At 47.4% G+C, this 25950-nt stretch overlaps 5 protein-coding genes and 1 long non-coding RNA gene across 6 annotated transcripts; 2 read left to right on the forward strand and 4 right to left on the reverse strand.

Annotated features, from left to right (window-relative positions):
• The first annotated feature begins 2134 nt into the window (after nt 1-2134).
• Nucleotides 2135-4590, forward strand: LOC135605031 (laccase-4-like). Its single transcript, XM_065094706.1, has 6 exons — nt 2135-2347; nt 2441-2592; nt 2689-2933; nt 3012-3140; nt 3229-4197; nt 4269-4590. Exons 1-6 carry the CDS (start codon nt 2216-2218, stop codon nt 4397-4399), a joined length of 1758 nt encoding a protein of 585 aa, XP_064950778.1. The 5' UTR covers nt 2135-2215; the 3' UTR covers nt 4400-4590.
• Nucleotides 4591-5001: 411 nt separating this feature from the next.
• On the reverse strand, nt 5002-6746 carry LOC103976231 (probable WRKY transcription factor 49). Its single transcript, XM_009391443.3, has 3 exons — nt 6306-6746; nt 6069-6212; nt 5002-5721 (listed from the first exon to the last, which is right to left on the reverse strand). Exons 1-3 carry the CDS (start codon nt 6554-6556, stop codon nt 5127-5129), a joined length of 990 nt encoding a protein of 329 aa, XP_009389718.2. The 5' UTR covers nt 6557-6746; the 3' UTR covers nt 5002-5126.
• A 5958-nt stretch (nt 6747-12704) lies between these two features.
• On the reverse strand, nt 12705-14390 carry LOC135605975 (aspartic proteinase PCS1-like). Its single transcript, XM_065096636.1, has one exon. The coding sequence runs from the start codon at nt 14273-14275 to the stop codon at nt 12941-12943; it is 1335 nt and encodes a 444-aa protein (XP_064952708.1). The 5' UTR covers nt 14276-14390; the 3' UTR covers nt 12705-12940.
• A 2771-nt stretch (nt 14391-17161) lies between these two features.
• LOC135605976 (glycerol-3-phosphate acyltransferase 5-like) lies at nt 17162-19246 on the reverse strand. Its single transcript, XM_065096637.1, has 2 exons — nt 18524-19246; nt 17162-18194 (listed from the first exon to the last, which is right to left on the reverse strand). The coding sequence occupies exons 1-2, from the start codon at nt 19100-19102 to the stop codon at nt 17271-17273; spliced, it is 1503 nt and encodes a 500-aa protein (XP_064952709.1). The 5' UTR covers nt 19103-19246; the 3' UTR covers nt 17162-17270.
• A 995-nt stretch (nt 19247-20241) lies between these two features.
• Nucleotides 20242-24821, forward strand: LOC108952131 (uncharacterized). The gene is made up of 3 exons (XR_010484625.1): nt 20242-20360; nt 20455-20823; nt 24171-24821. It is a non-coding gene; the product is annotated as an uncharacterized LOC108952131 (long non-coding RNA).
• LOC135605977 (ribulose bisphosphate carboxylase/oxygenase activase, chloroplastic-like) lies at nt 22669-25699 on the reverse strand. The gene is made up of 7 exons (XM_065096638.1): nt 25540-25699; nt 25112-25431; nt 24908-25013; nt 24749-24834; nt 23400-23872; nt 23022-23303; nt 22669-22927 (listed from the first exon to the last, which is right to left on the reverse strand). The coding sequence occupies exons 1-7, from the start codon at nt 25582-25584 to the stop codon at nt 22812-22814; spliced, it is 1428 nt and encodes a 475-aa protein (XP_064952710.1). The 5' UTR covers nt 25585-25699; the 3' UTR covers nt 22669-22811.
• Between the last annotated feature and the right edge of the window lie 251 nt (nt 25700-25950).

A 25950-nucleotide genomic window follows, 5' to 3' on the forward strand; every position in this document is an offset into this window, starting at 1 on the left:
GAGAGAGGTTACTTTGGTTGACGTGTTGCACCTGTTTGCTATATTGCATGTAGTAGCTTCGGACCACAGGAAACACTCGATCGATCATGGACACTGCTGTCATCTCCCAAGCATCAGCACGCTTCGTCGTCCAAGAAAAGGGAAGCTTGAGCACGCTCTTGGTTGGCTTTATTTACTTGGAATCATCGAATGATCGTGGCCTATGGCCTTCTTTGGTGCAAGTGTTTAACGTGTTTGATGCGGCAAAGCTTGGGCTTCCAAAACTTGGGTCTAAGCCTGACATTGTTGACGAGTTGCCTCCCTATGGCGATTGGGTTGCAGAGCCTACGGCAGCGTAGCCTGTCCTGAAGTCAACAGAGCAAGCATCAGAGTCCAGGGAGATGGTGGACAGAGACTTCGAGGGAGGAAGGGATGGCTGTGTCTTGACCGAACTCCACAGCCTCCCAGGCCGATCCCTCGCAGCAGCGATCCATGCATGTTGGCCTGTAGCGTTTGGCAGTAGCAGAGGACAGCAGGTGTGATGATCCTCGGATTCCTTCTCTGTTCCTCCTCGTGTACCTTTTTCATTTTCTACTGTTTGATGCTGGTGATGAAATCATTTTTCTAGCACCTCAAATTAATTACCACCTCTATTTTCTGTCGAAGGATATCTAACCAAGTGGAGGGCAGAAACATTACAAGCTTTCATTTGGAGTATAGAGGAGAGGAATTGACTCTCACAAATGATCCTAAATATTCTACAGAATGTGGCCAAAACAGGACTCCACATTTGTTTCTATCTCACCTTGGGCAGAATATAATGTTGTGGTGTTCCTAATTAGATTTGAGTACGAAAAGGTGCTGTCATGTGGTGAATGTGTTTTGCTGATCTTGTCTTGCCAACATGAGACATCAATCCGTGGTGTTCTTGTTGGTACTGGCTTTAGGGAACCTATGATCCACAAAAGCTGATTTCAATGGCCAAGCAAAACCCACCCAGAACAGATGCCTTTTGCTTGTTTTCTGAAGGAACAAGCTGTCATACGAATCCATAGCTCCATGCCCAGTAAAAGAACAAGTCAGATTCAGATTTTGGTTCTTTAAGTCCTCTAGCTCCACTGACACAACCCTAAATACCTAAGCATACGGATATGAGACTATAAACATACGTACTAGGCAATCATGCACAAATATTCTGCACTCAGCAAGAAATTGCTTTCGGCTGCAGGTAAAGAGAGACTATTCAAAGCCCAGAAGAACCCTATTGGGAATGTTCTGCTTTGGGATCCCATATGAAGCTCTCATATTCTCCACAAGCTCAAATTTATCTTCTCATGCAGATTACGCCCCACCATCTTCCGCACCATTCTCCCTATCCCATGCTCCGTGGAATGCAAGTGTATGATTTGTGTTGGTTGTAGTATCTGGTAAGAAGCTCTGGAAAGTTGATCCCTTCTTAATACCTCAAATGAGGTTCATTGAGTGCGTACAAAGCACTCATATCTGTTCTACACTCCAAATAGAAGAGGCAACAAATGAAGGATATGTATGTAGTGCATGGACCTGAATTCGATGTAAAGTTTCTTCCGACGTTTGATTCAATGAGTAGAGTTCAAGGTTCCGATCTCCCATCATTTTCTTATTTATCCTCGTATGGATGGATGACTTGGAGAAGTGAGTTGGATTCAACTTCCCTCTCTTGCTTGGAAACACGAGAATGAATCAACAAAGAAGAAAGGAGCTTCACTACCAACACCCGCTCACCGGTAATTTTCTGATATCCCAAACTAGTGGTGAAATGAAACGACAACAAGGGATATCCTCACTGTGTTAACTGTTACGGGCGATCGATCGCTTGATGTCTAAGAATAACTTCAAGAGGCTGAAGGCATCACGAAGTAGAAAAAGCAGAATTGGACTATGCTTCTCTGACACAGAGTACCACACCAGACTCTGTTTTTGGATAATCTTCATGGAGGTAGTTTGAAGGTGGAGTTGGCAAAACAGAGTCTTTGATGGTAGCATATGTCATATACGTCTGCTTTGCCCATACTCTAAAGCTAACATGGACCAACATTCCTGTTATGGTCATCTCTTTTTCATCTCTCTTGTATATATGGCCATCTATCTCTCTCTCATGGCACACCACCATACGTTCTCCAACTATTCCAGCCATCGAGCGTAATACCTGCCTCTCTCTCTCTCTCTCTCTCTCTCTGTGAATTATCTCATCGGGATGGGTTCCTTCCCATGTCCGTCGTCTGTTCTCATCGAGGCCTTGGTTGTCTCATCCATCGTGTTGCTTGCGCTTCCAGCTGATGTTGTACAAGCCCAGCAAAATGGCATAGTTAGACACTACAAGTTTGACGTATGCTCTTTAGCAACTGCAGTCTTCTGCTTGCAAAAATTGGACTGGCTATGAGGTTCAGTGTTGCTGAAACATTGAGAATTCGATCTGCAGATACAAATGGCAGATGTGACTCGCCTGTGCTATACAAAGAGCATCATCACCGTCAACGGGCAGTACCCGGGGCCTACGATCTTCGCCAGAGATGGCGACCGGGTCATCGTCAATGTGGAGAACCATGTGCGAGACAATGTCACCATTCATTGGTATGGGAGTCTTACTCTTGTTAATGCAGACGTATAGAGAACAGCCTATCACCTGATAGATACTACACAAAACTGAGGACAACCTTTTGAGCACAGGCATGGAGTCCGGCAACTGCGCAGCGGCTGGGCGGACGGGCCGGCGTACGTGACCCAGTGCCCGATCCAGAGCGGACAAAGCTACGTTTACAACTTCACCATCGTGGGACAGAGAGGCACTCTGTTCTGGCACGCCCACATCTCATGGCTTAGAACGACCCTCCATGGCGCCATCATCATCCTCCCCGAGCTCGGTGTTCCCTATCCATTCATCGAACCCTATAAAGAAGTCCCTGTCATCTTTGGTACTCACATCAGCCTCCTGTTGTTGCTGTGTTCATTTGTCTTGGCTTCACTATGCTATCTATACGCTTGCTTTGCAGGGGAGTGGTGGAAGGCTGATACAGAGGTTGTCATTAGTCAGGCACTTGAGAATGGTGGAGAGCCAAATATTTCGGATGCCTTCACCATCAACGGACGCCCTGGTCCTCTCTACAACTGTTCGGTTAAAGGTACAAAGAAAACCCCAGCAAATGGAAGAATATATGTAGTTCGTTTGTGTGATAATATCTAAATGTTTTGATCATGGTGCAACTGCAGATACATTCAAACTCATGGTGAGGCCAGGAAAGTCGTACCTCCTTCGCTTGATCAACGCTGCACTCAACGATGAGCTTTTCTTCAGCATCGCCAACCACACCGTCACCGTTGTCGAGGTCGATGCCGGCTACGTCAAGCCCTTCGAAGCCGACACCATCCTCATATCGCCGGGCCAGACGATGAACGTTCTGCTCGACGCCAAACCTAATTACCCCAATGCCATTTTCTCCATGAGTGCCAGGCCCTACTCTACTGGATCCGGCACCTTCGACAACACCACCGTCGCAGCCATCCTCAAGTACCGCAACCCCAGCAATTCGTCTTCTGCTGGTTTTAGCAAGGAGCTCGCCCTCTATATACCAGCCCTTCCGGCGTTTAACGACACATCCTTCGCCGCAAACTTCACCGGCAAGTTACGTAGTCTGGCGACGGCTCAATATCCGGCCAACGTACCGCAGACCGTCGACCGACGCTTCTTCTTCACCGTCGGGCTCGGCACGGACCCGTGCCCGACAAACCAGACGTGCCAGGGACCAAACGGCACCAAGTTCTCTTCCACCGTCAACAACATCTCCTTCACAGAACCAACGACGGCTCTCCTCCAGGCGCACTTCTTCGGGCAGTCGGAGGGCGTGTACACGCCGGACTTCCCCGCCTTCCCACTCATGCCGTTCGACTACACCGGAACTCCGCCGAACAACACGAACGTGAGCCATGGGACCAAGCTGTTGGTGCTTCCCTTCAACACCAGCGTCGAGTTGGTGATGCAGGACACTAGCATTCTGGGGACGGAGAGCCACCCGCTGCACCTCCATGGCTACAACTTCTTCGTGGTAGGGGAAGGGTTCGGCAACTTCGATCCGGCGAGCGACCCGGCCGAGTTCAACCTGGTGGATCCGGTGGAGAGGAACACCGTCGGGGTGCCGGACGGCGGCTGGGTGGCCATTAGATTCTTGGCGGACAACCCAGGTTAGTATGCAGATATACCGCGTGCATTGCGTGCATTAGATTCAAACTGTTGAAATCTGCATCATTTGCAGGCGTGTGGTTCATGCACTGTCACATCGAGATCCACTTGAGTTGGGGTTTGACGATGGCGTGGCTGGTCTTGGACGGAGCACTTCCCAACCAGAAGTTGCCACCTCCGCCTTCGGATCTCCCGAAATGCTAGACTTTGATGGGCAGATTCAAGTCTCGACCAACTTGGATATTGATGATGCGGGTTCTAATTATCCGATTGTTGCTTGGGTTCTTTTTGTTGTCTTATTAATTTGCTTCACACAGCCATCGAGAGAGACTATATTAAGGTTTTTGTTGGCAGAAAAAGACCCGAATTGACCATGTCCAATTATTATTATATTATATCTCACGATGATCTCATCTGTCACGCAGCGTTAGATCGCTGATCACAGCGATAATTATTTTTCTTTTAGAAGCTTTTTTGTTCCTATCGATTTAACATTTCTTTAATTTATAAATAAAAAATCTAAAGTAAAATTGGTTTAATTGTCTTTTTATAATCATAAAATCTGAGATAATTCTTTAGTCAAATTCCAACATCCAAACAAGCGATCTCCACCGCCCAACTTAAAGAATAAACGTATGACAAGTCTTTTTCTTACTTCTTTCTTTCTTTCTCGAATCCATGTGAAGTGCATCTGTCGATCTGTGGTCTCAAAACAAAATCTGCGTTTGATTCTGCTGAACCCTACATTATCTCAAAATGTTGGTGATCGGATGATGAATTTTCTCGAAATAATTAATAAATATAAAAAGGAGCAAACATTTTTCTTTATAGAAATTATAGGCAAAGATGAACATTCTGTATACATATTATGGACAAGAAGCGATCGATCCGTACGTGTCATACGGTGTTGCTTTGGGAAATTTGACATCGTTCACCGATCCTTTGATTGTTTAAGATTCAGACTGTGGCGGAAATGGAGCCCTAAATCAATGTCAGATGGATTGGTAGGTGGGGAAATTGATGCAGAATAGTAGGAGGGACAAGGCGTTGGGAAGAAGTGGTAATGATGATATGATGAGACAGCAGAACCAGTACTGCATGGCTCCCTGATGAGCAAGGGCACAACATCTTGCAGCAGTCCTTGCGGATGCTGCACAGCATCACTCGGACGCATGTTTTGTTTCCCTGCGCCAGGGTTCAGTGTAGCTTCTTCCTCGAGTCCTCGATCGGGAGATCCTGGACTGCTCTCGCCACTGGTCACGGCCACCACCTCCTCCCTCAGTTCGCCTTGAATACTTTGGCTCTTGTAATCTTTGTGCAGCTGCTCCTCGCCCTGCAGCTTGGGTTTCTTGGGCACCTGAAGCTTCGTAGCAGTATGATCCTGGGGACGACGCCGGAGGACGTGAAAGTGGGGATAGTGAAGATGGAGGCCTTCGTAGGTTATGGTGAGCATGTTTGGATCTTCTTTCGACCTCTCTACTTGCCTTTTCGCACTGCACCGAGGGTTGGTGCACCTATAGTAACTCCTGCTCGACAAACCAAAGAAGAAGCTTCACACAAACTAAGACAGAACGATGACACGAGTGCCAGAAAATAGATTGACTGTATTTGATTCTGATTGTTCATTTGTTGGTGCTTGTCTCATGCTAGTGAGACAAACATGTTCTAACTCTATACCTGAGGACCGGTAACAGCGATTGGAACCGAGTCGCGGGTGATACTCGTATCATAATTTGGTAAGCGTACAGTATTCACCGAGGGAAGAAAGTACTTGTGTTCATGCCGTATGTATACGTAGTACAAATATGTTTGTGGGAACATGTTGTTAATCTTTGATCTGAATGAAATAGGCATTGGTGGCAAGAGAAAGAACCTTGGGTTTGGGTTGTTCTTTATAGTTTTCTGGCCATATTTCCTCCACTTATAGCCATCCTCTGCTACTCCACCTCCACAGCTCTTGATCATCACCGCGTACTTGGAGTCCGATTTGCCAATGCCTTTCTCTGGTACTGGAGCTCTGCAAGCACGCACGAGGACTTCCGGAATGAAGAGCGAGCGTCAAAGATACAATAGAATCACGTTGTAGAAGAAATGACATTAGCTCACTTACCTATAACGATGCGAAGTAGCGCGGACGTCAGGAACCTTGGTAGATAGAGCTCTCTCGATGTCTTCAATGGTCGGACCGGAATAAGCCGACGAGATGAGCGTGTTTGGTACGTGCCGCAGACTACCAGCTGTTCCACCATCTGCAGCCTTGGATGAGACGAAGGGAGGTGATGCAACAGCCGAAAGCTCTCCGAGAAGCTCCTTCTCTGATTCATCATGCCAATAGATCTCTGGTTCTTTTACTTGTGCCATCGGAACCAGTTCACCTTGATTTGTGGGTTCTGCAATCGCCAAGGAGAACGGAGGGAGGAGAGAGAGAGAGAGAGAGAGAGAGAGAGCCGCTGTCGGTAAGCAGCTTAAACTTGGCTTTTAATGACCCAATTTTAAGTGTCGTGAATCTCTTTGGTGAAAAGTATTCCAGACGCTGGACTGTGGCATTAACTGAAGTAATGATCAACAACGGAGTAGAAAAATGAATAGCCCAGCGATCATCTCATGCATGCATCTTCTCTTTAATTAAAACCTCAAGCAAGTAACGTATGACCTACATCCGAAGACTCCTCCCTCGAAGACCACCGAGTACACGTGATCTTATCCCTCCCCCCTCTCCTCCCGCTGTGGCATGCTGTGGATGCCTCCCAGCTATCCATTCTTCTCCTCTAAATCAGAGTCCAAGAAACGCAGCTCACGTTTCAACAAACTCACTGTGGCTGCATCAGCATCGACCCACGCTTGCTGGACTAGCATTTACTCTTGTACTTACTGTACTGTAGATACACGGTCCCGTGGTCCGTTGTCTCTTGACAAGTCCCATCCTCATCGCTCCATATCATAGTTCAAAGCGACCAGTGGCACCTGGTTCTGCCAGTTTGTACACGACACGAAGATGATAAGTCCGAATCCTCGACTGTCATTGCCATCACAAGAAGATATGATGCTGCATCCCAATGCCCGGCTGCATGCATCCTGGAGTTGAAATGATGCACACAGTCCGTGACGAGAGACGTCAGACAAGACTCTTGTACATGATAATGGATTGGATCGCAACTTTGTGCCGAAGAATACCCCTACCATCTGACGGTGTCAGTGTCACACCGCTATTCGTGAGCAGCTTATTTGAGAGCTGATGGAAGAAATAAATACTCCTGTTGCACCCAACCCAAACAGAGCACAGGGTGCTATTAGCGGCCGCCCTTTGGACTTAGCTGGAGAATACATAAATGCATGCATCTTATTGATTGAATATTTGCGAATTGAAAGCCTGGGGACACCAAGCAATAATGCTGTGCGCGAGTTGGCGCAACAGTTCCTATCAAACAAGATACATGGCAGGAAGATATAATAACATCATTGCTTTGCATGATTTTTAGAATATCATATTTATGCCACGATATCACTGATGTAATGCACGCAACTATTCGATAAGATCGATTATTCCAAGAGATACCCACATAAATGGGCCTTCGTAATTGATTTGTTTTCTGTAATGGGCTTTTTGGTCTTCTTCTTAGTTTTATTGTCCTTTTTCATTGGGATTTTTAAGACCGTTGGATCGCAGACGGCCGGATCAAAGCTTTCCTTTCCCATCCATGGCGACGTTCCTCCTCCCCACTCGCTCGGTCCGCTCGGGTTTATGTCAGCGTCCACACCGTACCGGTCCGTCTGTATAACGGGCGTTACAGAACTCGTGCGACACACTTTATAACCCGGGAGAAGAGGCCGACGGCGTCCCCACACGACACCACCGACGGAGCGTGACTGCTGGTTTGCGGCGGGCCCGACACCGAAACTACAGCGACGCCCTTATCTCCTTGGCCCGTTACACGTGTCTTCGTTCACCACCACAAACGACGCCTCGAAACGCGGACACTGTGGGATTTCGTCGTATTTTTATTTCTCATTAAGAGACTACTCTTTCACGGTCGTAATAGTCTGACGTATCTTCCTCGAATCAAATGGAGGGTATGTCGTGTGGTATGAAACAAATGAAGCATGGATATTCGGTTTAGTTCTCGCTTTTGGTGCAGACCCACTTCCCGCCCAATTTGAAACGCGTTTGCCAACTCCACCGCCTTACCTTGGCTTCCACCGCACACCACTCTTCTTCTCCTCCCTATATACTCTCGGTCTTATTGGATTTGGATCCCAACACAACAATGGGAGCGGGAAGGATGGAGATGCAGAAGATAAAGATGGGGCGGCCTGGTGAGGAGGAGGAGGTGGCGGTGGGCGGATGGGAGACGCCGAAGAGGGCGGAGTTCCGGATCCCGGCTGCGGTCCGCTGCCCCGCGCCGCCTAAGAAGAAGTCCCCCTCCGTGGCGTTTGGCAAGAGGGGGGATCCGCCCAAGAACGGCTACTTCCACCCGCCCGACCTCGAGGCCCTCTTCGCCCTGTTTTCGAGGAGGGAGGCTTGTGCGTGAATTCGGCGTATATGGCGGGTTATTGTAGATAACAGATGCTATAAGGTATGGTTAGGATTCTTGATATATGTAGTGCTTGGAACCTTTTGCTGCAACGATGGTAGTGATTTTTTGTAGGCTTATTCATTGTCTGCGGCCCCGTTAATGTAGTTGGTATCATAATGATAAATGAATTGGTGTTTACTTGTTTTTCTGGAATGGGGGAAGAAAATATTGGGGTTTTGATGTTCTTGGAATTATGCTGTCTTAGCTTTGTGCTGGTTCAAGTTGTGTTGTAGTTGTAGTGCATCGACATCGAGATGACAAGCACAAGGAACTTTTACTTGATTTTGCTTGAGACTGTTGCAGATCGGACGAGAAGGATGCTTATTCGATGATACTTGTTAATTAGTTGTCGTGAAAGCAAGAATAAGAATAAGAATGAATTCAGTGTTCTAATGTCTGCAGACAAAAAAGGCATGCAGTGGTCCTCTGAAGATTCTTCATTTGGTGGAACATTCATCTAATTATCATTGTAGTGTTTTCGTAGAAGGATTTTTCTCTTGGCGAATGGAGAAAGCTCGAGATAAAGAATCCTAAACGACATTGGTTGCAGATATCTATGGGAGGCATAAAATTCAGCATATGTGGCATAGTATTGTATTAATATGAGGGCCACATGCGTTTGGCCTTCTTCCGGTCTGAAGACCTCATTGGTGATGATGAACTGAAAGAAACAAGGATTAAATAGTTCATCTTTCTTGTTTCATTCTTCCAAGGCCTTTGGTCCACTGCTTTCGGCGTATAAAGATCACATGGAGTCATGTGGAGTTCATTTCTCCGGGCATCCCTAGCGGCGCTATGTCTCGGCACCTCACATGCCTTGCAGAAGCTTTCTGCTGCCCTAACGAGGCTAAAGGATGAAGAAACAAGTGCATCCTGTGATGAGTCTTCTTCCTCCGCCTTTCATTTCTGCTGGAAAGCCAAGGACAAATGAGCTTCGATGAATAGGTCTTTCCATTTAAAATTGGAGAGTCAGAACTGAGGCTTAAACGGACGCATCTGAATCAAATCACGGATGCTCCTGCACGAGGTTGGTCGATTAGGGTTGGTATGGGTCTGCGGACATCCCAAATCTTTGACAGGTTCGTCCTGCATATGCCCTGTGGGTGTCATTTTGCTGCGATAACTAAGAAACTGAGGCTATCCCATGAACATGGCAGACAAATGGGCCCATAGATTGATTACCACCATGCAATGCATGCAGGCAAATCATAGTGTTAGCACTCCGTTTCCCTTAAATACATGCATGCTAGTACTGCTTTTAAGCAGAACCATTGGGTTCAACAACAAGACCAAGTTTTCAAGTAATAAAATAGTTGGATTTAGTGAGATAAAGTTGGTCTTCAAATCTCATATTTTATTTTCCATGGCTCGGCATTATGATTATGATGGTCTGGTCTGGTCTGAGACAAAGGAGGACATGCATGCACAACTTTGGTTCATGAATCTTCACCGATCCCGGCATTAATGACTTGCACAGAATAACCCCTTCATATTTTTTTACCGTGAGAAATTAAGATGAAAAGCCATCGACATGAGAACGTCTGGTGGAAGTTTCAATTAAGTGATGTGTGATGAATGTGCTGAGTCCGGAAGAAGAAGGGAAGGATCGACGAGGCGTCGGAACTCGAGAGGGAAGCCGACCAAGATTCGCTGGTGGAGTAGATATAGCATTTGACGAGGCAAAGGCGACCCCGTAGGTGGCCTCCGGAACAGATTCTCGTGCAACAAGATTAGATCTCACGTCTGAGACCGTCCACCCATATGAACGAGAAAAGTGGGCGGAGAGACGTGAAGAACCCAACTTCTTCCTTATCTTCTTCTTCCTGTATAAATCTGCGTCGGAGGTTTCCTCATGGATTCATTCTGTCAATTGCATAAACCCACTCTCTTGTTTTGTTCTTTCTTCTCGCTTCGATCGTCGCTCTTTAGCTAGTAGTTCTTCCATCTGTACGAGTACCGAGTCTGAGAGGGAGAGGTCGCGGAGTAGAGGAACCAGAAAACAAAGGTTTGCTTCGACCGTGGAGCCTCCGAGCATGGACGAGAAGTGGAAGCTGTCCAAGAAGGGGAGCAGGCGAGAAGGTGGCCCCTCGTGGAAGGGTTCCGGGAGCGTGCAGGAGGGGAGGAGGAGGAGGAGGAGGAGGACCAGCAGCAGCATGGCGACGGCGACGCGGTCACCGTTCGCGAGCCGGTGCGCGAGGCTGGTGAAGGAGCAGAGGGCGAGGTTCTACATCATAAGCCGCTGCGTCACCATGCTCGTCTGCTGGAGAGACTACCCTTGAATTAAGAGGACCTACAGCATGTACCGCCGCCTCCTCTTGTGGTTGCATTTGGGTTTCCTTCCTCGGTTGAAGACGGCCTTCTCTGCCGTCCGGTGAGGAAGGGAAGGGTTGGGCATAGGATGATACAGACGTAGAAGCAAAGAAATTAATATGAAGAATACGATGGATTATCATTTTTTTTCTATGGCTATTGAGTATCGAGTGATCTGATCTATCAAGACTCATTCGAGGAAGAAAAATTGACCGAAAAAGAAGTCTTTGATCTGGATAAGGCCTTTCTCTTGGAGGTATTTAATATTTGTAGCAATCAAAAGAATGATAATAGATGGAAGGATTGTCTTTTCATTGTATATACTCATATCCGTGTAAATGAGACAGCCTTAACAATGAATCCAGAAGATAATTCTAAATTTAGTGAGGAGAATAATAACCCATTATACATTGTGCTTATTAGCAAAATATAAAATTGTATCAGTCAGTTAATAATTATTTATGCACTGATAATATTATTTTCAATTTTATGAAGATTTTCTAAAGCATAATCTTATGAACGCCAGAGCTATCGAGTATGGAATAAGCAGAGGATTCTTGTTGACGCAAATCTGTAGAGAAAGAGGTTCTGCTGCGAGCAGTAGAAATTTGGATTTGATAAATCTCAAGTATTTAGCATTCTACTATGATTTTTTTAATTTTTTTATAAATCGATAATGGAATGTTAATTTGTTAGATTCTTTGTTTGGCCCAATTTTATGTGTTCAAATTTATGATACTAAATCAAAGCAAGAGTTGCAACCACAATTCTTTCTTTCTGGTCTTATGTAATCCCTGTAACTGAGAAACCACTGCTTGTGAGAAGCATCTGAGCACCAGTTTTTTCTTCTGGAAATTGCAACTCCACCCGTGCTCTGCAAAGTAGTGAGAAGCATGAAGAAGACAAGTGACTCGGTGAATCTTTGGACTCGAGCCAACATCTGTGTCGGTATCATACTCTCGTGTCTCCCTACCGAGGAAGGCGACGGAATCGTCTCTCTGCTACTTCACTTTCGGTCACAGATGTGACAAATCGCTCCTCCACTCCGAGCGCGTTGATTGATGTCCGATAGCTAAAACCGCGTCGAGAACTCAGGCCGAGTACATGAATCCATGTGAAGGGAGATGGAGCACATCCCCATCCGCGCCCCTGCCAATCTCCTCTTCCCTCTATCGTAATTTCTGATCCCATACATGTTCATAAGATGGAGACGATCTTGAAATCGAAGCTTACAGAAGACGAGTTCGGATCCAAACGAATACGAGAAGCATAATAATACTCGGTCGCTACCTAATGGCGCGTGTATCTCAGAGGAGAGCCTGAAAGGCCGATGGTGACGGCGAAGTGGACGGGAACGGAATTGGTGGGAATCGCATAGGACGGTAACTCTTTTTCCAAAGTTTTCCATGCTGTTTGGGCAAAGAATAAACCTTTTGCAAAAGAGTAGGGAATATATAATTGGTTGCTAAGAGAGAGAGAGAGAGAGAGAGAGAGAGAGAGAGAGAGAGAGAGAGTTTTTCTTCCTTGGACGAAGGGTTAAAGATCTTTGTTCATTTCATTAGGTGTGAAATGATACATGAAAAATATTCAGAATGAAGAACACTAGTAAAAAGAAAGAGAGAAAATGGAGGAAAGAGAGCCACAGAATCCTGAGTTTAGATTCACAGTATATATACATATATATCAACAGGTGGAGTAAAACGATGTGCTCCAAACATCAGAAGCGACAGCTTATCCAACGATTAAGTTTTTTAAAGGGGAAAAAAAGGGGGAGAGACAAAAAAGGAAAGGAACACTAAGACTACAGGTCAAAAGGTTGGCGGAAGGTCCCCAAAAAGGCCGTCGATGCGGCGCTTATCTTTCACAGCACCAGACCGAGTCTTTGGCTAGCCAGGTCGCAGCGCACGGGAGCGAACCCGACGCGGCCCTTCTCCAGGTCGTACTCCACCCACAGGTTCTGCTGGTGGTGGTGCCCGATCACGTACGCCGCCATGGGCACCAAGTCCGAGTTCCCGAAGGTGAAGCACCACACCTCGTCCCGCCCCCGCCGCTCCCCAGCTACCCGGTACAGCAGCCGCTCCTCCGTCACCGCCACCTCCGCTCCACTGAACATCAGTACCACCGCCGGCAACCCCTTCGGCGGCGCGCCGGAACCGGTTGGTAACCGGAAGCACAGGTCGAACGCCCCCTGGAAGACGAAGTCCGGTTCGTTCAGCACCGGCAGGACCCCCTTTGTCTGCCTTTGGAACTCTTGCTTCAGCGCGCTGTAGGCGTCGCCGAGGAGGAAGGTGAACTGCGTCCCCGAGTCGACCATGGTCTGCCCCGCGCCGGTGTGGTCCGGGACGAGCGCCGACTTGGGGATGGGGAGGAGCGTGCGGCCCACGCGGATGCCCTCCAGTTGGACGGAGTATGCAACCCGGTCGAAGTAAGGAAGGGGGAGAGCGATTTGGACGAAGGGGGTGTATTTGAGGGGGAGGAAGGACAGGGTGTCGTGGCCGAGGAGGAGGACGCCGGCGGCGTCGCGGTCGGAGATGCAGTAGGAGAAGCGGCGGGTGGCGGTCTGGGAGACGAAGGAGAGGGCGCCCCTGTTCATGCCGAGCATGCCGGCGGCGTAGAGGTCACCGGTGGCGGAGGAGTAGGCTGAGGTCATGCAGCCAAAGACGGTGCGCAGGGGAGATGACTCGCCGACGCGGAGGAGGTCGGAGGCGAGGGTGCCCTCCGAGGAGGAAGCGTCGGCGTAGGTGAGGGCGACGTGGCAGAGGCGGGTGGAGTCCTCGCAGGTGGCCGGGATGGGAAGGTCGCGCGTCCTGTCACGACACGTCGGGGAGGAGCAGGGAACGGGGGAGTAGGTGGAGGAGGCGCGAGGACGGAAGGACGGAAATGCGGTGGTGGAGCCGCCGCAGAGGAGCCACGACAGCTCGCTGCCGGTGTCGAGCACCAGGGAGAGGTTCTGCGGCGGGCTCCCCACGGAGAGGGAGACGGTAAGGCTGACGTTGTGGTGGAACCGGAGCTTGTTGGGTGACATCGGAAGGCTGGAAGTCGACATCTTCTGGGTTCGCAGCGGAAGAAGAAGCGGCTTTGCCTTGGAATCAGGAGCCATAGTCCGTGCCGCCATCACAAAACAGAGCAAGTTCAGGTTTTGAAACATGAGAAGGCACAAAAACAGGAGAATAGAACCAGAAACAGGGGATGCCATAGTGTAGCTTCTTTCTTCTGTGCGAAACAGGCAGTCTGGGATCGGGGTAGAGACGGGGCTCTTTAAATAGCAAAAGAAGGCAAGAGGAGGAGGAGCGAGCTCGCTCGGGGAAGGTGAGTTTTGGGAGGGTGGGGTTTGGAGACGCTCGCTAAGAGCGTAGTGGTTTCGTATCCCTTTCTGCGATAACACTGACAAGGCATTCGTCGTTGTCGTTTCTCGTTTGCCTTGTATAAAGAAATAGAAGCCTCACCTCGTCATCATCCATTCGAGGAGTCCACCTGCGATTCCCGAAGAGGAAATCGGAGTCACGAACTAACAATCTCGACGCATCGTTACGGCACATTTCGCTCGAACGCATCAATGGTGTGTCATTGTAGCTCCAGCTACGTCTACCATTGGCTTTGTTGGCTCAGAGAAAACTGGCGCTTGTTCCAATTAACTCATCCGCCATCGGCCAAAGGTGGACGACGATGTCAAAAGACGTGTGACATTTGCCTTCCCACCGCGTGGTCCACCGCCCGTGCGGGGACTCCCCCCGTGATGCTCCACTCACTGACCTCCTCTTAGATACAATAGTACAGCGCTCGCTGCATGGCAATCACCAGTTAATACGTTAACGCAGCTGTTCCATGCACGGCCTCTCTCCATCTCTCGCTGTGTCCAGTATAGATGAGACTGGGTCTTACGAAGCTAGCTGTCTCTCATTATTTCTGGGAATTGAACTCAAATCACCACTGACACATTTCCCAACCCCACCAAACCCCATCGCCGAGTACAAAATAAAGAATCAAACCAAGTGCTCATACAAAAAGGAAGGATCACATATACTATTATTGGCTTTACGATGGTGTTGATGAAACCCTTCATTTTGTCGGCTATGGTTCTAGAATTTATGCAGACGAGCTACAGCACCGCAGCTTCAAGTACGTCCTACCTTGGAACATGATGACGATGTCACCATATTGGACAGCAGTAAGAACCTTTTCAGAGCACCACGAAACGACGACAGTAATGCTTGGCCCCTTCGGGGGAACAAGCGTTTGGGTTTTCCATGGAGCAGGTCTTGGGATCATTGAATGGGGACTGTCGAGGTGATCTATCGTCGATCCTGGAGAATCCCACGACCTTCATCAGCGATGAGGATAGATTAGAGACCAGCCTCCGATGGAGTGGGCACCGCAAGAGCTCATCTTTCAATGAGAGAGAGGCGAAGACGACAACATAGGAGACCTCACCGTGGACCTATGTTGAAATTTCAATGGCTTGTGTGCTCCTGCAAGGATAAGCTTTGGCCCGTCAACTCTTGCACTGCTGCTGTGTTGGCCTTGTCCGGCTAAATAATTTAGTGTTCAGTGTGCACTACAAGTCAAACTGACTCCGGAAAAGATGGTACTTTTAGTTTTTTTCTCTTTTTTTTTACGATTGTTCAGAGTGTTCCTTTTTCTTTTCTTTGAATGTTTATGATTTTGGATTACGAAGAAAGTTTTCCTATATACTTCTCTCAAATTAACATGATTTATACCATCATCATGTCAGCAATTATTTCCATTTGACATGGTATTCACATCATTGATAATATTCCGTTTGGATGATAACAATGTTGGCAACCGTACACCAATGAGTGCCATCCACAACGTTGTCTTGCGTGATTTTTATGCCGTCATCATGTCAGCATCGAGTACCATTCTGATGGTGATGCGATAGCATATACCAATGGTGTGGGATGCCATTGCCGACTGCCTCCTTACATATTGCCACCACATCAAGATCAGGTGACTGATACGCTGGTAGCCATTAAACCACAGTCTCATGCCACGTTTTTATTCGATACAAATGCGACCAAGAAATTAGAAGTCTCCCATCATGTACTGTGAACACAGTGCATCAATCATTGTACTGCAATGACTTGAGAAATATCAAGAGTTAGTCCGAATGATTCAAAATCCAAATGCCTCGGTGAATATGTTGGAGCGACTAGTGCATGATTGGAAGATGAGATCGTGGAGATAGTCCAAGAAACACGTACATTCAATGAACAGGTAATTGGATAGGGATTATTATGATGCTGTGGTTGAACATCAACTTCGTGGAGTATGGGCTGGCAGTGAGCCGTCCACTTCGACATTGATGGGGCTGATTAATCACGTCATCTTTCACTAACGATGGCAATGCATCCGGTGATCACAACCTATCGAGTCTAATCTGGTGATTCATATTGCAGGGCCGTATGATTTGCTTAGGTGAGAAGGCGACCATTAGTTGCCATGATTGAAGAGAGAGGAAGGCGTGGAGGCTCAAACGCCCGCGGCTTCCCAAACTCTCTTGCTCCAATCATTCATTCATTACCTGTTGCTGTTACTATGAGGATATGTTTGGAGATTTCTGCGGTAATGTTGTAGTAGAATACGTACATAGTTTCTTTGTTTTGTTGATTCAAAGGGACGAAATTATATGCACTTTCTTATTCGAGTGTCACTCCACCGGAAGGCAGTGGTCCGGTGACTACTGATTCGGATTCTTATGTCTGGTCTCTCGGATATCTTCGGATAGGATTCAGCTGGCTACGCATACCGAGAGTGTGGATCCTATAAATGCCGATGACCTCACTTGTGGTATCCATAGGTAATGTTAGTCTCCATATGGTTGGTTGCCTCACCTAAGATGTCTCTGTTACGGACGTGGGTGAAGTGGTGGAACGAACGATAACTTTAGAGAGAGCAAGCATATCCAACGCAGGCAATGGTACGTACAGTCATACAAAGACCTGATGGTATAATGATTCATATAATGACATACATAATACAAATATTCTTTTTCGTCAAAATTAGATGGACATTTTCAGGTTTTTATTTTGTTCCAAGGAATATGTTATTTTTATCATTCAAATTTGATTCAAAGACAATTGAAATGTATATATCGGTATGTATAAGAGTCCATCATAACATCTACCCCAAAGATACACGACATGGCAAGCAGCAGAAACGTCGGGAAACCCTCACGTAGTCCAGCGCAGAAACCGCAGCACCTCCTTCGCTCGCTCCACCAATGGCGAGGCCAAATTGAAGTTGACAGTCCCGTCGTTGCCGGCGAGCATCCGGTACTTGTCCTTCCTCGTGTAGTTGGTGCATTCGAAGCCAAGCGAGGCCGCCAGGATCCTCTGCACGTAGTTGGCAACGTCATGCGGGCTCTTCCCGGCAGAGCACGTCGCCTCCCACGGCAGCTGGTTGAGGAACGTGACCTCGTAGATTGGCCGGGGGTTCATGAAGAAGAAGATGGGGTCCATCGCCTTCCACCCCCTCGCCGTGGTCGCATGGAAGAAGCCGACGCGATAGTTCATGGCCACCGGCACGATCCGGTCAGTCAGCTCGGCGAAGAGGGCGCTGAACCGCAGCAGAAAGGGCTCCCTGCATGTGGTGCCCTCGGGGCACACCACCAGGTCGCCTTTGGCAAGCTCGCTCCTGATGCGCTCCGCGTCCACCTGCCGGTCCCTGCTCAACCGGACGGTGCGGATCGGTGACAGGATCTCCGACAGCCAGGATATGGAGTACGTGACGGCCGGGACCTTGCGACCGAGGACCGTCGACAGGACCACCGGATCCATGAGGGTGCGGTGGGTGCACACGAAGAGGACGCCGGTGGTAGAGCCGGAGACGGGTGGCGGCGGCCGGCCTCTCACGATGAGCGCTCCGCCGAACGGGCGTGCGATGTAAGGGATGACCCATATGGGGACGGTCAGACCCACCGCGATGCGGACGAAGGCGAGCACTATACCAAATGGTATCCACAAAATGGTGAGGAGTGCTGTGAATGGCGTGGGACGGCGCACGAGGCGGCCGTCATGGAAGATCACCGGCGGCGGTCGTCTTTGTTCTTCCTCGTTGTGCACCGGGTCAGCGGAGACTGGCATGCGATGTAGTTCCTGCTCACGTACCAAATGTTGTTATTTGCTCTGTTTAAGGATAGTTATCTACTCTGTTTATACTTGAAGAAGTGTAGTTAACATCTGTTTACCTCCCTACTTACGTCGTCAACAAGTTACATCGGTTTTGTACTCAAATATAATTCTCATGGTCTCTACAGAGGGTTTGATCTCGAAAATAAAAATTTTCTATCAAACTATTGCGAAGCAACAATTTTTTTGGACTTATATGATCTTAGGAGAATCCTGCTCTTAGAAAGATAAGAATTTTAGATCAGAATCATGTGAATCGTTCCGATACATCCGCAAAATGAACTGTTCCAACTTACCTTGCACAGAAATGAGAATGACTGTGCCGAGGCCGATGTGCACAAACCTACATCAGCCTTCTCCTTCCCACAGACGGCCATCACCTGCTCGGCCAAGGACTTCTCTACTTTCTTGAGGAACCCGGTGGCGTACCCGGATCGACTAACCTCGAGCTCACATCCCACTACCTCGACGGCACCGAGGTGGTCCTTCGCGAACCTCTCCACCATCACCGTCGGGCACCGCGTCACCACCGCCCGCCGCTCGAACGCGCTGAAGGCGTTCCACGCCGCCACGTCCACGTCCTCCACGTAGAACTTGGGCAGCACGGCCCTCGCCACCGCCTCGATCTCCGACTCCCGCACTCCCGCGACGGCCACGAAGACCATGAGCCTGAGCCCGAGCTGGCCGAGGCGGAACAGGTCGAGCAGGCGGAGCAGGGGCCACAGGAGCAGCAGCACCACGAATCGGACCAAGCCCGACGTCTCGAACGCGACGAGCATGAAGTAAGGGAAGGGGTCGACGTCTTTAAGAAGCGTACCCTCGAGCTCCGACACGATGGAGCCGGATGCCGGCCGGCCCGAGCGGCGATCCTCCATGCTCGTTCGACTCCTCTACGACGTGAATGTATTGTTGGAGTTCGCCAATAGGATTAAAGGAATGAGGTGTTGAGGGAAGCTTTTGGCAACAGTAGATGGAGGCGTGAGAAAGATAATAAGGCATGAAAAGGTGGCGTGGGTTAGACCGGCAGCGGAACTTAGGGAAGGAATCGGGCAGTTAAACTGTCCTCAACTACCAATGGAAGTCTTGAGTGGGATGGTGGATTTACAGACCTAATTCGCAACAAACGACATCTACCTGTATCTTCTACTCTACCATTTGGCCATTTCTTTATCTTCGTCTGCTTTCTTCCCTAAGCTGATGCCTAACGTTGACCCAATCATTTCTAATCTCGCCCATGACTTCACAAAAACTTGCACTTGAGAGGACATGCAATGCATGGGTGGAGTTGTGGTAATTTAGAGAGAGAAGGATAATTTTATCGTCGTAGATGGTTTGGATAAAGTTTTTAGCTTGTGAGATTGTCTTTGTTTTAGTTTCATTTTATTTTATTTTTGGTTGAATGAATGTGATTGTCGTAGTTTTTAGGTGAGAAGAGATCTGCTACAATGAAGATGAAGTTAAGATACTTATCTCGAGCAAAAGCAAGAAAGTAGAACCCATGTTGAAGTAGAAAGTAGACATATGGATCTTCTTTTGAACTAAAGATATCAACATGAGATACATCTAAAGATGACATGTACATCGACGATGGAATTTGACCATTTCTATCATGCTTCCTGAAGCTACATCTACAAGGGGGCAATAGTATAACATCTTAACAAGTGTTCGACGAAGTGAATGTACGAGACATATTTAGACTGCTCGTTTCTGTTGTATCCAACTCTTACTTCGTTCAACTTCATTTCACAATTTAATTTGGAGTCAATCGATGGGTGAATGTTAATGCATCAGATAAAGCCGAAATCTTGATGAACTCGACGTAGTAATCGAGTCAATTTGTTCATCCGATTCACAATCAGATCGGACAAGATTCCAGGTGGATCTAATTTGACGACTATCTGGTCAATTCCTTCTCTATTATTATATTCGATATTGGGGTTTTAGCTCGTCGAAACAGACGGTTAAAGAGGATCTTTATTTCCGAATTGGTTCACCTAATAATTTGGGTCAGCACGAATCTAAACGAACATAGGCAAATCTTGGATGTCGGCATGCCGCCTTTGTAGATTTGTCCAAAGCCTCCGATGCCGAGTAGATTCTGTAGGTACAGATGGTTGTAGGAGAACCTATGAGGTCCGTATTCCACCTCCCAATCTTAGTTTCTTCCTTCTTCTCAGGATGAAAAGAACAATGGTTATGTTGATTAACAAGAGGATGATTGCTGCAGCTCCGTCCTAGAAATCAAAGCAAGATTTGGTAGCTTAGAGAGATGGATCGACGACACCTTTTCTTCTGTTCCATTTTACCCCATACCTTTCAAAAATTAAAGCGATATTTGGGAATTGTCTGCATGCCAATCACAACAAATCAAATACAGGTAGCCTTAAACTAGACCTTCTCTCCCTCTTCCCTCCTCTCTCGGATGATGAGGGAAACCCCATCGTCCCCTGCTCTCTTCCTTCCTCTTCGGGTTGCTTCCCCTATGCATCCTTCGGTTCCGGCTGTGGTTTCATCGTTGGTCGCTCCTACCGCTCGAGGAAAGGCTCCAGAGAAGCGTGTCCCGGCTCCGGCCGCTGGCGCCCTTTCATGGTCGCAGGTACTCTCTTCCTCCCTCCCTAGCCCTTTTGGGGAAAGTAACTTTGGCATTTGATTTTTATTCCCAAGTATTAAAGATTTTCATCAAATTTTTTTATGCAATGTTAATAATCATATTTTAGTTAAGATCGTTAAAAGTTATCTTTTATTTTTTATTTTTTATTTTTGGAGTAATTTAAGTTCTTGTTACTTAAGAGCTTGTGCATTCTTATATGATTTTAAAAGAGAAAACCTTGTATTATGGTAAAAATTAATCTTGAGAAGGCTTATGATGAGTTTCTTGGGAGGCTATTCTAAAAACCCTTGATTTCATGCATTTTGCTCCTCTTTTTAATAAATGGATTCTTAGTTGTGTTACTTCATTGTCATTCATTTGTGTTATTAATGATATTATCTCTAATTCTTTTAAAAAGAGTAGGAGAACTTTTTATCTTTTCATTCACATAACTATTTATTTAAATTGATTAAAAAAGTTTGTGACAAGAAGTTGATCTCACCAATGTTTACTAGGGCTCTTATAAGATTTATCATCTCCTTTTTGTGATGATCTTCTCTTGTTCTTTAGGACCTTTGAGTAGCTCACCAATCTCAAGAGCTTTCATTGTGATTGCTTTATGGCTCATTTGGAGGGCTATGAATGCTGCTATATTTTCGAATAAAAATATCGCACTTAATAATATTGTAGACACTGCTATAGCTTTCTTGTGGGATTATGTTGATAACAAAGATTTTGAGATGTAGTAGAGAATGCCCTTATGAGTTCAATAGAATCCACCAAAGCAAACATGGCATAAGTTCAATACCGATGACTCGGGTATAGGTTTTCTCATTAGGGATAGTAATGCAATTCTTTTATTTATAGGTTACAAATATACTACTTGGAGGTTGATAATTTTCAATAAAGCAATTGCTTTCAAAGAGGTTAACATTGGGTGCGAAAGATTTTGATAGAGTTAGATTCATTAGCTATTTATTGTGCAACATATCAACCATCCTTTTGGAGCTACCATAGCATTTAAGGAATGTTATTGAGAATATTTTAGATTTTCCAAGTATATATGAGGAGGAGTTTAAGATACATATATTTAGGGAGAGAAATCACTTAGTAAATTGGCTAGCCAATTTATTTTTGGAGGGAGGATTTCCCTCCTGATCTCATATGATTGCTGCTTTGATTACCTCATATGGTTTTTGATGAGGGCAATAAATGGCGACAAGACTCGGACTGACGTCAGCTGACCCACACGAAGCTCACGCCTTGATCAACCCAACAGAGTCGGGTCAAACGAACCAGAACACAGGCCGAGGCCCATTAACGATCGCTCAAGCTCGATCCCTCACGCCACGCCAACAACGATGTCAGACGCCATCAGAGGTACGATCCTGCTCCCTACGGGCAGGCACATCAGGTAACACTAAACTTCCCTATAAATACCCTCGTGTTCTAAACGCCCGGGGGGAGGAAAAAAGGGGAAAAGAGACAGAGGAAAATACCGCACCAATCCACATCATTGACTTGATCATCGGAGGGGTCGGGCCGAGCTTCCGACCCGACCTGTGTGCAGGTACGAAGACGAAGCTGTTTCTTCCCAATGCCGCAGAATGGAACCCTTCCCCGCAGGACGCCCCCACGAGCTTCCACATAACTTGATCTCTGCAACCGACCGTATCGGTAACCCCCGAGGGACTCCGAGCAAGACCCCCGCCATTCGGACCTGAACCGAGCCGCGTCGGCCCTGAGGCCACGGCTCAAAAGTTGTTCACACCAATAGTTTTCACTTTCTTTAAAAAAAAAAAAATAAATAAATAAAAGTGGAGTCTTTATTTCTTGAGGCTTACCAAATCATAAGAATAAAAGCCGTTAATGGATTTAAAAGAGTCACATAGGTATGTTTACAACACAGCGACTGCTGCTACTGCTATTCCACCCCATGCATAGACAAAGGCCTCGTCTCCGATATGTTTCCATCAATCACAAAAACCACACACTCAGACGGGGTACAAGCAGCTCCCATCGTCGCTCCTGGCCGTCGGATCAAAGTTTGTGGCAATCGGATCAGTGCACCCTTCTGGAACTGGGACGCCCACCTGTTGAGCTGCTTTCCCTGCATACGGGTAGTAAGCTTAACGCATCAGCTATGGCCACAACGCACCATATCTTTTGTTCGTAAGAGACAGGATGACATAGAGAGTGCGAACCGTAGAACTGTCCCGTGTTAATGGCGTCCTCATTGGCGTCTCCCAGCGCGGCCTCGCTCAGGTACTTGTCGGCCAGCTGCACCCTCTTCACGTTCTCTTGCTCCTTCACCAGCATGTTACCGTACTCCATTAGCTTCTCGAGGCTCATCTTGGGCTGGTCGAACGTCGGCGGCCCTTCCAGTGAGTTGACTAACTTCTTGTTCACGCTTTCAACCCCGATCTCTGCAACCCATTTCCTCACCTCATCATCATACACCCTGGCTCGGACGGCGCCAAAGAAGTCTGCATTACACAAGCAACATCAGCTAAGTTCGATGCTAAAGATCGAGTCTGATGAACACCCAGCTTCATGTTCGTTTTGGGTTTCGGGAAGCTTACCGATGGACTGGCCGGGGAACGAATCGACGAGCTTGACAATGTCCTCCTTGGCGACATTGTCGGTCCTAAATATTCCGGCGCAGACGCCGATGCGGTCCTCTCTGGTTGGCGCCCAGTAGAACTTCTCCATACGACCATCACGAATGAGCGGAGCATAGAGGGTGGAGAAGTCGTTTCCGGTGACGATGATGGGAACGCGGGGGTTCTCCTGCTTGTTGTACATTCCCGGGAGCTGCACGTTGGTTGGGTTATCGGCGATGTTCATGAGGGTGGCGTTCACCATCTGGTTGTTGACGGTGTACTGGGTGGTGCCGCCGAGCCGCCCAGCTCCGGCGTCGAGATCGTTGATGAAGAGGCAGCACATCTTCCCCTTCTTGATGATTTCGGCTGCCTCCCGGTACCTTTGCCTGATCAATTTTGCAGGCTCTCCTGCATTCCCACTTTCCAGTTCTCCGGCACTCATCATTATAGGGCTGCAAACAGGACAGTTAAATCGATCATGAGCCTCCGACGAATTCACAATGCCTTCAAAGTAGCTACCAAGAGTCTAATCATACGACACAAGTATTTGATCCTTCTACAAGGTGGGGAAACACAGAAATTGACTCAGATATCAGATCAGGGTGTTCATAGAATCAGAGTGCCTCACATGAATATGTTCAAAATGTGCAATGATTCATTACAGGTGCAACAATTGAGATTGTAAAAATGAATGATCGATTGCTTAGAATCCAATCTTTCTCATGCTGACAGATTTATAATTAATCGCAGGCATTGTCTTCACATCTTTAAGGGCAAATGCCAAAAGGGAGAAAAGATGATGGACAACGATGATTTTACAAAGTCAGGTCTGATGTCATAGAACTCAGATTAAAATACAACAGGACATATTGATGGTGAAACTTCCATGCAGAGAAACAGCATACAAGTATGAATCTTGTCAATGGCACCATATCAAGCATAGGTTAGCAGTTGCAGAACAGAGACGCAGCGGCAGCTAAGTTGTTAATTTACTTAAATATGTAAATTAAGGGTCTTTTAACACTACAGTGATGAAATTTACTTGTTAGCAAACTCTCTGTTCTATGGGTTTGTATGAACAATTTGTTCTGGTTCAAAGGAACAAAAACTGAGTCGTAAAGATTATAGTGTCAAAGATTCATTGGTAGTAGCATGTGTGGATCGTATATTGATGGATCAGAGGTATGTGGAAAAAGTTGTGATATCTCAATTCTCTAAGATTTGCAGTATGTTCGATGCTTACAGGATTGAAGAACAAAGAAATATCAGCTTCTTTAAGCAGTTCATCATGCTCAAATCAATGATTCAACCACATGATACGAGCTTACTTGATTCCCATCTTGGCGAACACGAGCTCACACTGGAAGGATTTCCCCTGCCCTTTGCCTCCCCAGATACCCAAAATCAATGGAACCTGTCAACAAATCTTCGCAGTGAGATTCACATCGAACATGTATCAGTGCACCACCAACGAGAACAATGATCACCTTGATGTTGGGCAAGTTCATGAAGTTCTTGGAGATGTGAACAACAAGTTTGTCCATGAAAGCGGGAGCGATGTAGAATCCATCCATGGTGTTGTCGAGGTTGTACCTAAAATCACAACAGTAGTCAAGGCCCTGTCTCTACGAAGCAGACACAGAGAAATGCCATGGAGCTGCATAGAGAAGAGGTTGTTGCAGTTGTCTTACTGACGGAGGCCCTGGCTGATGTATTCGTAGGAGCTCAAGACGGCCTCATGAGTCCCATCGCCCGTGGGTGCTTGGAAGAGGGAATCGGCCAGCCCCTTCCCTCTGGTGATGTCCTGCTGATCATCCGATACATCGTAAGCGAGCCCCGCCCACCGGTCTTTCTCGGTCTGCTTCGACTCATCGAGGTCTGCAGCCAAGACCTTGAAGGTGCGAGTGGGGACCCTCCCGTGGCTGGGAACCGAGTTCGCCTTCTTCAAGCTGCTCCCCAAGAACACTGAGCTAGGGATCGAAGCTCCCGAGCTGGAGCCATGCAGGCTCAGCTACACACCAACACAAACGCAACTCAACTCAGAGCCAGAGCAGAAAAGACGCTATATACAGTACAATCAAACAGTAGAAGAACGTGATGTGCGAACGCAGCACGGTACCGGGACTCGGTTGACAGCTCCGATGGTGGAGACGGCGGCGGCCATGCCGGAGGAAGCCTGCAACCAATGGATCGCGGATGGGGATTGGAAGACGGCGAAGAAATATTAATAGCAATGGGCATGGCAGGGGTGTGGTGGTGGTGAAGCCGATGGGGTTTGCCTGAGCTCGGGATCGCTGTGTGGCTGTGGCTGGCGACTTCCTGATGGCCACACGCTTGTGATCCGGTTGGCGACGCGTGGCACAACCGTAGGCGACGGCTGAGTTTAGATAAAGTTGTACAGAAAAGAAGAGCATTTTTGCAGTGAGAGTTTAAACTTTGGGGATAACCAAAAGTCTGTAGGAAGAAGAGTTGAGAACTCACTCCAGACAACGCATGGGTGGGGCTCGGGTTGGCCTCTCCATTGATATTT

The sequence above is a fragment of the Musa acuminata genome, chromosome BXJ2-2 (assembly GCF_036884655.1).
Source record: "Musa acuminata AAA Group cultivar baxijiao chromosome BXJ2-2, Cavendish_Baxijiao_AAA, whole genome shotgun sequence".
Classification (NCBI taxonomy): domain Eukaryota; kingdom Viridiplantae; phylum Streptophyta; class Magnoliopsida; order Zingiberales; family Musaceae; genus Musa; species Musa acuminata.

What these genes read in the sequence shown, in the direction of transcription:
- LOC135605977 (XM_065096638.1), bottom strand. Translation starts at nt 25,584, where the DNA reads ATGGCCGCCGCCGTCTCCACCATCGGAGCTGTCAACCGAGTCCCG. An exon ending in ATCAGCCAGGGCCTCCGTCA is followed by an intron (nt 25,014 to 25,111) that starts GTAAGACAACTG and finishes TTGTGATTTTAG; the next exon opens with GTACAACCTCGACAACACCA. An exon ending in TAACACGGGACAGTTCTACG is followed by an intron (nt 22,928 to 23,021) that starts GTTCGCACTCTC and finishes ACCCGTATGCAG; the next exon opens with GGAAAGCAGCTCAACAGGTG.
- LOC103976231 (XM_009391443.3), bottom strand. Translation starts at nt 6,556, where the DNA reads ATGGCACAAGTAAAAGAACCAGAGATCTATTGGCATGATGAATCAGAG. An exon ending in GCTACTTCGCATCGTTATAG is followed by an intron (nt 6,213 to 6,305) that starts GTAAGTGAGCTA and finishes GCGTGCTTGCAG; the next exon opens with AGCTCCAGTACCAGAGAAAG. An exon ending in AAGAACAACCCAAACCCAAG is followed by an intron (nt 5,722 to 6,068) that starts GTTCTTTCTCTT and finishes TTTGTCGAGCAG; the next exon opens with GAGTTACTATAGGTGCACCA.
- LOC135605031 (XM_065094706.1), top strand. Translation starts at nt 2,216, where the DNA reads ATGGGTTCCTTCCCATGTCCGTCGTCTGTTCTCATCGAGGCCTTGGTT. An exon ending in CTACAACTGTTCGGTTAAAG is followed by an intron (nt 3,141 to 3,228) that starts GTACAAAGAAAA and finishes GTGCAACTGCAG; the next exon opens with ATACATTCAAACTCATGGTG. An exon ending in ATTCTTGGCGGACAACCCAG is followed by an intron (nt 4,198 to 4,268) that starts GTTAGTATGCAG and finishes CATCATTTGCAG; the next exon opens with GCGTGTGGTTCATGCACTGT.
- LOC135605975 (XM_065096636.1), bottom strand. Translation starts at nt 14,275, where the DNA reads ATGGCATCCCCTGTTTCTGGTTCTATTCTCCTGTTTTTGTGCCTTCTC.
- LOC135605976 (XM_065096637.1), bottom strand. Translation starts at nt 19,102, where the DNA reads ATGGAGGATCGCCGCTCGGGCCGGCCGGCATCCGGCTCCATCGTGTCG. An exon ending in CATTCTCATTTCTGTGCAAG is followed by an intron (nt 18,195 to 18,523) that starts GTAAGTTGGAAC and finishes GTACGTGAGCAG; the next exon opens with GAACTACATCGCATGCCAGT.